Source organism: Saccoglossus kowalevskii, chromosome 9, assembly GCF_978046115.1.
Source record: "Saccoglossus kowalevskii chromosome 9, keSacKowa6.1, whole genome shotgun sequence".
NCBI lineage: Eukaryota > Metazoa > Hemichordata > Enteropneusta > Harrimaniidae > Saccoglossus > Saccoglossus kowalevskii.
Genome location: NC_140649.1, coordinates 33372778 through 33386341, shown reverse-complemented (window position 1 = coordinate 33386341; position 13564 = coordinate 33372778). Strand labels below are relative to the sequence as shown.

The 13564-nt window shown below is 39.8% G+C and overlaps 1 protein-coding gene across 1 annotated transcript; it reads right to left on the bottom strand.

Annotated features, from left to right (window-relative positions):
- Positions 1 to 66: 66 nt before the first annotated feature.
- On the bottom strand, positions 67 to 11198 carry LOC144341580 (monocarboxylate transporter 13-like). The gene is made up of 6 exons (XM_078006896.2): positions 10924 to 11198; positions 4222 to 4407; positions 3120 to 3703; positions 2459 to 2663; positions 1921 to 2082; positions 67 to 303 (listed from the first exon to the last, which is right to left on the bottom strand). The coding sequence occupies exons 1-6, from the start codon at positions 11132 to 11134 to the stop codon at positions 77 to 79; spliced, it is 1575 nt and encodes a 524-aa protein (XP_077863022.2). The 5' UTR covers positions 11135 to 11198; the 3' UTR covers positions 67 to 76.
- Between the last annotated feature and the right edge of the window lie 2366 nt (positions 11199 to 13564).

The window sequence follows — 13564 nt, the reverse complement described above, 5'->3', positions numbered from 1 at the left end:
CTAATAACAGATATAATTGTATGATACGTAATCAAGTACAAAATAGAAAACATCCAAGTAGCAATATTCATTATCATTAAACTGTTGTAATTGAAGCCATGTCTTCTTTATAACAAACTAAATCTGTATTCTGTTCTTTTCCCGTCCCCGGCAATGAATTGTCTCTTCTTATATTGGCATTTCTATACTCAATGTATTTATCTGCAATTGGCATGAGAAAGCTACAAATAGCTGACACCATTAAGACTGCTGCCACCATGTAAAATGCAGCGTCATAATTTCCTAGAACATCACGCATCACACCTAAATAAGATAATAAATGGTATATCAAGTTATAACCTTGTAAAACATCACGCATCACACCTAAATAAGATAATAAATGGTATATCAAGTTATAACCTTGTAATATCAACTAAATATAATTTGCTGGAAATACAGAATATTTGTTCAATACATTTTTTTATATTTTGAATTAATTCAGCTTAAACAAACTACAGTGATTATGACACTAATTAGAGGAACACGATAGGCAGTAATATTTAAGTAGATCGTGTTTTGCCCCCGTACTGTACAGCTTCTATTTTGTTTTCGTATACTACGTGTTTCGTACATAGTGTCCGTAAGAGTAGTTCGTCGTCACCCTAAACCTGCTGACAGGATAGGCTGGCACAAAACAACACCGTAACAGCATCCCCACAGCTATTGGACTTGTTAAAGCTATAAATTGCCTTTAATGCAGTGCATTTAACTACTAGTATGTGATCGAGCGCCACCTTTTCTGTTTTAAGGAACATTTTTTTATAATGCCAGGTGGACATTATACAAAATAATGTTCACCCCAACAGCGGTGGACATACAGTTTTAGCGACCCGAAGAGCTCATTGTCAACCGAGGCTGACAATGGGTTCTGAGGGTCTCTAAAACTGTATGTCCACCGCTGTTTGGGTGTACATTTGTATTATTATACCGAATAAATCTTAAATAAAACAGAAATTGTGGTACTCAACCATGGTAATCTTCCAGGTCACGCTCGTAGAGCTGAATGCATGTATGAACACAAATATACAAGTTGAAAGAGTTCAAGAGCAGTGATTGAATTCTATCAAGTTGTAAATGTAATTGTATCATGGATGCCTTTTCACTTTTATGTTGTTTTGATAAACCTAATTTCAACAGCTTCAGCCTGACGAATTAGTATATATTTTTACAAACACATCCGGCGCCATCCTGTGTGAATCTATACGCTACACTGTCTTCCAGTTCGCATTAGAACACTAAAACGAGCTGCACACTGCTTGAGTAAAGGTTAATGTCAACACTATTCTATTTCAACAAATACCCTGTACATAGTATGTCGATATATTGTCAAAACGGTACCGTAACAAGGTAAAGTGCACGACTCTAAAATATTTCAGGTAGACGAACTGCGCAATCGCAGATCGAATGGCGAAACGCACGGCAAGCGCAACATCACGCGAAATCGCTACAAAATTCCAGTTTGCTTTCCAATATGATAGTCAAATAGTGAACGCAAACCTGGCAACTAATCAGTTTATGAATATTGGCGCATATCGTGTTCCCCTGACTAGTTATTGCCGTATATCAGGTAAATGCTGTAGGAAGGTACCCGGGTGGAGATAGACATACGAATATGGCAGCAGGTCGATACACGAATATGTCTACCTGTAATGCGCGAATCTGATTGGCTGTCATCGTCATGAGATATAATAATGGAATATGTTTACCTGTTATGCGAAATGTTTGACTGTTATGGTGTATAATATTGTTCACATTATTGGCTTTGCTTTGAACACACAACATTAACAGGACACTACAGGAATGCGTGTACGCATCATAATTACACATTCTGCTAACAAATTTTAAATGAAGGAGTCAGCGTTAAACCTTGTATATACTCACCAGCAATCGGAGTTCCAATCATCATCGCTAATGCCTGGGTTTGCAAGCAAATAGAAAGAGCACGGTCGTATCTCACAGGAAAGAAATAATGTACAACAACAGGCAACATGGGAATATAGCACGCCATACCAGCACCAAATACAATAGCAAACGCTAATTGCCCTAAGAGATATACAAGTGGATACTCTAATTCATAATCGTCGATATCAGCAATGGATCATTACAATATATTTCAATACATATAATTTGCAGTACAAATATCTCTAAAATACAATTTGCATACAGGCAAATGCTAATTTCCCCAAGAGATATAAATATATGCATATGATTTTGAAAGTGTCTTCAAAAATAAATTAGAAAAGTATAATGCTTCCAGTAATAATGCAGCACTCGGAATCAATATTGAATTCAATACTTGATATACGATCAGTTGCAGTACAAATGTTGTTTAAAACCACAATTTTCATAAAAATTTAATAAATTATAACATAACCTCCAGCAATGATCGCACATTGGAATAGAAATAATATACACACACCTTCATACGTTTTGCTATGGATGCTAACCACTGTTGCAATCCCAGAAATCACCATGCCAGCACCGTACAATATATGAGGTTGAACTTTTAGTAGACTTCCTCCAACTCCCCAGAATATTCTTCCAACAAACTGAGTAAGACCCATGATTGCTGGTAAACTTGAACTTTTAAAGCTGGGGATTCCATAATCTTTGGCACGTTTAACCTGCCGGGGAAATCAATTATGACATTCAATTATCCTCCTCGAAAAATGTTCACAATGTTTACTTTTTTGTAAGTTGAAATATACATGCTTGTAAGTTTCCCCTAGAAACATTTGACAAAGCTATGTATATTTTTTGTTTACTTTGAATGTATAAAACACTTTCTATATTTGATTAAACAATTGTGAGCATTCAAAAGTAATATTGGATTTCTACAATACAAAATCAATGCCAGAAGGTTGAAATTGAGAACTATAATTCAAGCCAAATGTCGCCATGTTCGGATGGTCTTGTTGATTAGGAATTCATTTATTTATTTATGCATGTATATTTCAACACAATGTAGATATAAATTCAATCAATTCCATGTCGACAATCATAACGACAATCATAACGAGTTATGTTGAATTTTGTTTATCCTATTGAATCATGCATGACATGTTTTCTTGAATATTTACCATGTGAACAATAACTATATACTGTGACCATGTAGAACCGAGTACGGATAATATCAACAGCAAGAACACAACATTTCTAAAAAGCGGTAGGTCACACATTGACTTAAATACAGTCTGAAGATTTCTCAAACCAGTGATGCAACAGCTTCTGCTCGCTTTCTTCTTCAGTTGCACTGTAGTTGCGGCAGGCTTTTCACTAAAATTACTATCAGAGTCATCAGGGTTTGAGACGCGTTGATTGAATTTGTCAGCCACATACAAGTCGTGATTCTCTGTGTCCTCGAAGGTGGTTGCTCTTTCGGTTATTTTGGTATATTGGGCTGGTGGTTTTGTGAGTCGATAATAATATTTTGTCGGCCTAAATAGTGCACCTGCTAAACAGAAATGTAAAGAAGTTCCCCCAAGGACAATCAACGTCCCTCGCCATCCATAATTGTCAAGAAGAATTTGTGTTAAAATGGAAAATATACACTGCCCTGCACCAGTTCCGGAAAGGGCCAGTCCTATAGCCATTGGCATTTTCTTAGAAAAATATTCACGAATCATAGATATTGCAGGAAAAGATGTTATCCAGTACAAGAAACCTGAAACAGCAAGGAATAATAAAATATGTGTCAGTGTCAGCATACGTTGGCTGATACCAGATTCCAGATACCAGATTAGACTCTAATCCAACACATTAGTTCGTTACAGATAGTCCAGTTTTATTCATCCAAACTGGCAGCTGAGGTCATCCCTCAGCCCCCACTAATCTCCTTCCTCTAAAATATTACACACTCTATCATCAAACTCTAAGGGCATGACAGAGTAAACAATGCAATCATCCAATCGATGCAGTTGTTGGCGCGATCACATGATTATCAGGGATGTGTCTCACGAGTAAAGCCTTTAGAAGTTGCCACAACTAAATACAATTAGTACACAATCTATTAATAAAATAAAATATGTGAACCAAATGTGTGTACATGATGTCATTGATAATGTTATTCTATATCAGCTCATCCTAGAATTATAACTACGTCATTTCAGGCTATTTAACAGCATATTTGTATACATGTAACTATTTAAATACATAAATAAGATAAAGAACCCAAACACATACTTATAAAAACTCCATACACAACATATATTTGTCTCAATGAAGTTGTAAAAGAACAAATAACAAATCCTATTGAAGAACATATTCCAGAAACCATCAGAATCTTGCGGTGCCCATATCGATTACATAATGTCATAGACACACCATTGCCGATAATTCCCATACTACACGAGAACGTTCCTACCAATGCTGTTGGAAGATTAAATATAATAATAATCATGCTCCATTGTAGAGATTGCATAATATATATATATATATAATGGTAGAAGGTAATTGTAGACTTGGCAAAGATTCAAGACAACCAGACGTTTTGAACATTCGACTCCATTCCTATCTAACATTGGGGAAGAATACTTTATCCGAGATGTCTTATAATATTGAATATCGCGATCTATTATTACCTACTTTACAGTTGCTATATATGTTACATTTATCATTTTTACCTTTCACCAATTACATTGTATAAAGATTGTATTACATGTGCATTGTCAAATATGACAAATCAGAATTAAGAAAAAAGCAAATTGACTGCAAGTCACACAAATATGCAATGTGTTCCAAAAAGTCGCTTTCAATGTGGTACTGTAAGAACACCTAGTCTACATACAAGTTGAGTATATCATTGGATGTTTTGATCAGTATAACAATTGTAATTTGCTTTGATAGCGAATAATCAAGTTTTACTTTTGTTATTTTCACATGTAATCAACCTCCAAAAACCTCAACTTTGAATATTGATGCATTTCTTTTTTATAGTTACCAATTATCTCAGTTATATAAATTAGACGACATTGGCACTTTCATTATTTGAGGTGAATGCATGCTTGGGTAATATGAAAGATAATTTTGATGTAGTCGATGACATCCCACAAGTAAAAGAAAGCTTAGAAAGAACTTAGAAAAAATACAGTATGTACGTTATTAGAAGCACATCTTCCACAATAGACATAAAGCAAAAATGTTGATTATTATTCATAGCACATGTGTTTCTAATAGAGTAAATACAGCATTCAGAAATAAATCTGCAAGCAATGATCAGGGTGGTTCCAAGTAGCTAGGTCAGGGGAAGCCATATGACCTCATAGATTTTCTTCCATGTCAAGCACCTTGTGACTGAGGCAATGAAGAAAACACCATCTATCCTTATGATCACTTCTGGTTTTCTTCGTAATGAGGACTAAGCCAATCGCTACAGAAAGTGGGGGTGGTCGGGAGGGACCTGGAGTCTATGGTGGGTATGAACTATGTGAATAGGTTGAAAACCCTCTGCCTAAATTCACTATGTTTAATTACCCACCATAGGGAGAAACTTCTTTGCACAAATCTGTAACAGAGACTACTCTTTGCCTATGCACAGGGATTCCTGCCGTCGTCCGGACCAGGTCAGAAACCAAAGTCTGACCCACTACGAGAGGACCCACCCTAAAAGAACCCTCTTCAACGGTTTGGGTGTCCCTTAGGTAATAACTGGTAAAGACATTTGCGTTCTCCAGAAGCCGCCCTCAGTATATGCTCGAGGGGGCGCCTTAGGCAAGAGCCAATGAGTTAGTGATTGCACGAACGTCATGCGCTCTGTTGACCCTGTGTTGAGGATGCCAGATGGTCATAAACCACACACACTGTCACAGTGATCCACCTGGAAATGGAAGTTGGGCGAGGCTGGTCTGTTCTGCTTACCTTGGCCATAACACATAAACATGTGCTTGCTGCCATGGCTCACTAGTAAGGTTCCCATAGTAACTCGATGCTCGAACCGGGCAAAGTGGCAACTCCTCTTGATCCCCGGAGCCGACAATGTTGGCCAGACGGGATGACGATCAGCTAAGAGTCGTGTCCTGGAATTTGGATCTTGGCGAGAAACTTGATTTGTGTCTTTATCACAGCTTGATTGTCCATAAAGGTGGCACAACCGTCTGAGAAGGACAAGACCCCTAGCTCAGAATGGCGCCTACCAGAGGCGACAGCTAGCAGTAAGACTGTTTTCTACGTCAAATATTTCAGTGGTGCTGATCCCAGAGGCTCCAAAGGTGGTCTGCCTAAAGCTGAAAATACAACCGACAAGTTCCAATTGGGCAGTTCCCTTGTTCAGAGTCTATGCCTCTGATGGAAAGCGGTAAACAGTCTCCCAAAAATAGGACAATTGGCTAGTTTTGTCCGCAAGAGATTCTCGTGGGTGACAAGGCAGGCCTAAAGACAGCAATTCCTGCATAGGACAAGCCCAACAGGTCAAACAAATGAACGAAAAAATCAGCTACCTAGCCAACAAAGGGATGGCATGGATCAACCTTCCACTACACTAGGCTGCATTGGTGGAAGCCCAGTTCGCCCTGGCCTGGCAGCTTGCTCAGATAAGCCTGAGCGAGTCAACCGATGTGTCGTCTAGTTGGGACAGCAGATCCAGTAAGTCTGGAAGCACTACTGGTGTTCCAACTAACATTCCCATTATTAGTGGAAACCAGGTCTTGCTTAGCCTGTTGGGCGCCACCTGTGTCAAAATGCAGGTGCGCTCCTGTCGAAGTTTCCCGAGTACCCAGAGAATAGCGAGGAGGGATGAAAAGGCGTACACGTTCATGTGAGCCCACGGGATCGACAAAATGTCCCTTGCCCAGAGTCAGCAAGAGTGTCACGTACATCAGGTGCTTGGCATTCTGGTGGTGTGGTGAATGGGTCTAACTTTGGATCGTCCCACCGCCGATATGGCTGCCCCGAACCTAATGCAGGGGCCTTATTCCTTGGGCTTAATTGTCCAATAGGTGGGCTCCCCAGTCTGTAAGGATGGGATCCCGAAGCACCAAGACTACTCCTTCCATCCTTAAACGAAAGATGGTGGGAGAAGGCCCAGTCTGTGTAACTCAGATGGTGACACACCCCATAACTCAGTTCATCAGCAAAAAAACAGCAAAAACAGCATCCTGCTGCACAGATGCAGCCCCTACCACGAGAGCCAGATGACAATGCGGCATATCCCACGTAGCCATGTGGTGTCCCACCAACAGCTGTGTTTGCTGGTCTTGATGCTGGTGCGTTCTGCCTTTGAGACTCGAGTGCTGGAGGCGCATAAGATGCATTCCAGAGGGCAGGCAACAAACTCAAAAGTTGAGGGTCGCAATGCTCTCAGAGCGTGGATTGTTTCTGACTGAACTGCTGAAATATTCCATGAACGCGGCCATCCCCCTTAACCCGTCCCACCAGTATCAAACACTGCATCGATCGGGTAGCACTTGGTCCAGCGGAAAGGGTTGAGCATGAGATTGCCCCACCCTGGGGACTTAGGCCTCTATTCTGCAGGGAACCAAGGCCCGCCCATAAACAATGTCTCTTTGTTCTCACTGCGTCAAGCACTCGGCCGGAACAAGAGAGTCATGCAGTTGGTGTTGCTTTTGATCCCGCCATCTGAATCCTGGAAGAGACAGCACTACCAAGAGTGGCTGCTTCAGGTTTAAGGGTGGGGGTAGAACATCGGATAACTGGGATTGATGTTCCCCACACCACCCCCACGGCGTGGCTCACGGAGTTGTTACGAATAACAGACTCCTAGTGGCCGCCCAAGGTTGCACCAGCCAAATCAGATATTGCCTAACCCGCCCTCTACACTTTTCGAGAAAAAAAATTTGAGCAAGGGCATGACCAAGACACCTCCGAAAAAGGAAGCAGGACTTAGGAAAAAAAATCCTTGTCACTGGATCCGACAGATGATTCCTGGCTGGCATAGTGCAGGGGGGTTCAAAACCAATGTCCTGATTGGTCCCCGATAAGGGGATCCCAGGGGAAGCATCCCATGCTGAATAGCGCTTGCTAGTGTGCTTTTTCTGGCTTGCCGAACAAGGGGCAACTGCATTTGGTCTACCCGACCTGCAAGGGACACAATTTGTCCTGGCAGGCCCTCAACCAAAGCCTGAATCTCGTAGGCAAACTCCTGCATGATGCGAGGAGTAATCTACAAAGAGACCCGTAACAGGCTCCATAGGAGCAACAAGCTCCAGGGGCACAGCCTCGCCGTTGCCGGCACGATCTAGCAAACCTCTGCCTGCAATAGCAGACTGTGATGATGTCCTCTGATCAGCAGGGGGCTGCCAAACTTCGGATCCACTGCTGTAGGGCCTCCCACTTGTCAATGCAGTACCAAGGTAACGGTAAACAAATGGGAGGAGTTTCGCTCACTCCACTCACTCACACCCTACAGGGCCCCCGAACTGAAAGCGCCATCAGTCTTTTCAACACGCACACGGTCCTGATAAACATCCCAGACCTTTGAATCCCAGTTGGCGTACATAACCTTGTTGCAAAACCTCAAATTCTGAACGTATCCTAAGCCCAGATGACGTTTGCTATGGGGGTTACCAACCCAAGAGTTACTTGAGGCAATTGCCACACGACTGTGTGAATTGCCTATTTCCTGTCCATTTGAAAACTACACTAGTAAAATGAACAAGGCATGCATGAGTGAAACGAATTACAGTTAAAAGCTGACACAATGTGACCCCACAAATTGCTGAATGCGTCATCTGAGTTTTTTGGACACAAAAAAAAAGTCACAGGCTCCAAAATAAGAAAAACTCATCCTACCAGCCACTATATCCACTGTTACCAATGGAAAAACTGGAGATTGAATCGCACTGTTTTTTTGTGGAGAAAATAAGGCAAGATGGCGTTGCCCTCATTGCCTCGGTCACGTGGAGCATGACGTGGAAGAAAATATATGAGGTCAAGGGGCTTCAGCTGACCTAGATTTCTCTCTCCATCAATGGCTGAATCGCAAATTAATGCCTACAGTTCAAAATTGTCATTTTGACTGACCAGAGTCTATGGTGGGTAATTGAACGTAGTAAATTTACACACATTTATTTTCATCAAAGTTCAAAGGTACATTGTACATGTATATTAATTGTCTGATTCCTGTAAGTATAGACATTTAATGAATAGACTCCCCAAAATTGATATTGCCAAATTGTTTGCTTGTGCATGCAACAGTACATATATGTATGGGTAAAGCCTCTTATGGGAAGAATAAAATAATTCAATTTGTCATATTGTTTGGCTGCCATCTTGGATTCCAAGCAAAAATGGCAAAAATGTTGAGCATTTCTTCTTGCCATGTTTTTGACACCAAATATATAACGGAAAATATTTGAATATGCACCGGTTGCTACTCCTGATGTACTCTATGAAAATATAACTAAAAATAATTGGTAGATTATTTATAGTAAGTCACATACAATAGTAAAAACTGCTTTACCAACCACCTAGAAAATATAATGCTGATTTATTGCGTGTACATTATACAAAATCATTGAATAGTACAAAATATTCATAAAAAAACTATAAATCTGGGAACAGTATGAGGAACGCATTGTTGTATGATGTACACGTCTACTGTACTACTAACAAACAAGATCACTTTCATGTTGATTTTAATAACTGTAAATTACTGCCATGATTTTGATACCAAATATATAATGGAAAAGATTTCCTTAAGCCCCGTGTACTCCACCCCATAAGATGAGCCACACTCAAGCCACAATTGTATGACCTTCAAGATAACTATACATGTCCAGAGTTGTGCACATACAATGAGAACTAAGGGGCACTGGATAGGCAGGGTTAGAATTAGATCCATGTGTGGGATGATGTAAAAGTATTACTAGTACAAAAATAGTAAAATATACCCAGTAGATAACCACAGAATCATAATTTACAAAAGATGATAAAAATGTCTGATCAAAGAAATTTTATCAATTTTTACATTCAAACAGCTGCCCCTCTACACTCCGGAGCTCAAACCCTGTAGGATTTGACAATATTGTTGACAAAAATTAAGAACTGAAATCTAAAAAGGCTGCTTCTGAACAAATTTATTACAGTGAAGAATAAATGGGTTAAATTTAATCTAGTATATGTACATTATAAACTTTGGATTTTTCATTTTAATTGTAATTATTTTTTTTAGAAATATTCAATATTTAACAGGCAGAAAAAAACGAAAAGCAAACCTACCAGAATACAATGTAAAAATATTAAATTCAAAAATATTAGTTTAAATACTTTTTATATTAGGCTGTTTCTGGAACTGGTTTCATAAAATGAATAGCAATTAGTTATTTATTCAAATTATATTATGCCAAAGATGGAACAGTATAGACATTTTGAGCCAGCATATGAACACCTGCTTTTGACGCTTCAACTCTACGCCAAATACTGAGCTTAATAACGAGAATGGAAACAAACATTACATTAAATCATAATGATTAGAAAACTGTAAATAATATAAAAATCAAATCCAACACTGAATTGACCCAACTAGTTCATCACAAATTCATAAAATAATCCCATTTATAATAGTCTTCCTTTCTTTCAGAAGATTGAAAAACTGAAAATTTACTCAAATTTTGTCTGTTGGTTCCAAAATTAGGGTTCATTTCCAGAAATATTGAAAAGTAAAAGAAATCTGCAGCCATAGCTACAATGTCTACAAAGAACTGACTTTCAACAAAATATAACCGATTTAAATCACTCTGTACTGTACTTGCAGCTAAGGGTTAGGCCATTTGATTTTTGAGGGGGGAGGTCAGAATTAAAAAAAGGGGTTTTTCAAAAAAAAAATTGTTGTTTCAGAATCTGAGTATTTTTAAAAGAAATTGAGGCAGTGAATTAATACAATATGCCAATTTGAATAAGACCAACGAACTGCGTATGATTTTGTCTTACCTGTATTAGCATTAGATGCATTGAACGAGTCCAACAACGCCACATATAGCACGCCAAATGAGTAGAACACACCACCGAGAAGAACAAAAATTAGAAAACTCCCAAACATAACACACCATCCATAGCCTCCATCCGGTGGATCAAACTGTCTGTTAGCAATGCGATTATTGACTGTCTTTGAGAATGAATGAGAGCTACCAGTAGAGCTCATGACTGCACCTAATATGACTTGTTTTTTCAGCTTCGATAGTGGAGTGGAGTCTGGACAGGAAGCTCTTTTTTTTAGCTTCGTGGTCTGGGCAACTAAAACACGCAAGTAAACTCCCCAAGTTACTGATAATTAGGTCATTTGTTGTTATCAGGTGCAGCCAGTGGAGCTGTTTTCATCGGAAAAGCTGTTCCAAAGGATTTTTGTTGAGGGCAGGGGATTTTTCCTATTTTTTGTAGAGGACGGGGAATATCAGTACCCCGTAGTGGGCAGGGCAGATTTCTAAAAAAAATGCAAGGACAGGGAAACTTTTTTTAGTGGGTAGGGCACATATGAAAATATCGCAGGGTGGCCAAAACAGAACAGGGTATAATAAAAAAAACGCATTGAGGGAAATAACATCTGCTTAATGTGGGCAGCCGTGTGCTATCAACAGTGGCGAATCCAGAGGGGGGCAGGGGGCTATGGCCCCTCCCAAACGCATGACGATTCATATCATCTGGATTACGCATAGCTTCTCTGCGATTTACGCTCCGTATATTTTAAGCGAAGCTTGCCCCCCCCCCCCACAATACATTTTGCTGGATCCGCCACTGGCTATCAATAACTGAAAGAGCGAGTCACCCAATGATCTGCTGAGTGGTTAATGTATTCAAGAAGCCCATATAAGCCAATGACTCGATGAATTACGCCACCAATCGGCATAGCAATGTAGGTTCTGTCACTGTGAATATTCACCCCGGATATTCACAAACATTGTACTGCAACCAGTGTAAGTGAGAAATAGAGTTCAGTTGTCATCACTATGAATGTACGAAGTTGATGTTACACTTCGGCAAGTTGGCGGTAGGGGAGTAGGCAATGAGGGCAGGGGAAAGATGAATTTGGTTAGCAGGAGGGAAAGACAATTTTTTTCAGATGGAGAGTAGCATATGAAAAGGTTTTAATTTCCCCCTTTTCCTTTAATTAGCATACTTCAAAAGGCCCATAAAATATTTTTTGTCCCAGAGAATTGACTATTTAAATTTATTGCTTGTTGGCTGCACCTGTGTTATCACTGATTAGCTTACATTTGCTTACAATTCAATAGAACTAAGTGGATTCTGACCGCAGCGGAATAAGGCTGACCTTCAGGACTTTACTCAGGACCAATATACTAGTACTATAGTATAGTGATTTCGTCATGCCCAGGACCTTGACAAGTTGATAAACAGAAGTGTGAAAACGACCTCTGAACCCTAACAGTTTTCACAAAAACAGAGAGCGTCATTTGTGCCGTCCAGATGTATTCGAACCTGTCCTCCTGTTTCACAAGTTTGAAGTACTGGTACTCAGATTTAATTCTGCTGATGATGCGCGTTTTGAGAATTTCCAACGGATCCACAAAAGCACTTCCCTCCCGTTTATTCCGCCGGGAGATATGGATAGCTACTTTTGCAGTGATAATGATAAAAAGTAAAATACTCTCACACTGACAAGAGAGAAAACAATGTGAGTGGTGAGGTGGCAAAATAACAAACCACCAAGGAGGAACCGTCTAACCAAGTTGTAAAAATTCAGTAGAAATGCGCGAAATGAAGCGACAGAAGGCGCCAATCGCCGGACATTCAATAACAATGTGAATGAGCGAAACCAGATCACCACAAAGCAAAATTTGCCCCAGCAAGAAAACCAGCAGTAGAATATGCACCATGCATTACACGCCGTTGCAAATCTCCCTCACGTTTTGTGATGGGGGCAGTATTTAATATTTAATATTTAATATCTGAAGGCGTATTCAAGGCGCATACTGTCAATGCGAGATGGCAAGTGTGTGAGATTTTGCCCATCGTTTTCTATGGGCAAATACAAAGTTTCCGCCTGCACTCAATGGCGGCCTTGCCATACAAAGTTTACAAACGATCTTTGGAGTGAAGAGATAATATCAGGGGAGGGGACAAACTGTACAAGCGATAGAATAATTGTGACGTAAGCAAATTGTTAATAACAAGTGCGCGACATTGTAGGAGCAAAATCCGCCCAAAACTACATTTTGTTTTCAACTTTTTGCTTTATTTCAGTTCAGTTTTAGTCAATAAATGTCTTGGTGTTCTCCAAATACACACCCAACAATGTTAAGCCCGTACTGGTCCAAGGGCGAGCAGCTAATGTTTCGCCAGCTGCCAACCCACAGTCCCTCTGACTTTTGAAAGTTGATTTTGGAATTGGATGCGCTCTCATATATTTCCAACCATTGTGCTAGTTTATTAATAAAAGTCTTGTTTGCGTCTAATGAATATTTCTATGTCGTCAGCATATGCTGTCAGTTTGCTGTTTAGTCCATTTCTCTGAGGGATATCAAAACCTGTGATGTCTTTATGCTGCCTGATTTTATGGAGTAACTGCTCTATGGCAATGACATATAAAAGTGTGGACAGAGAGCATCCTTGACGA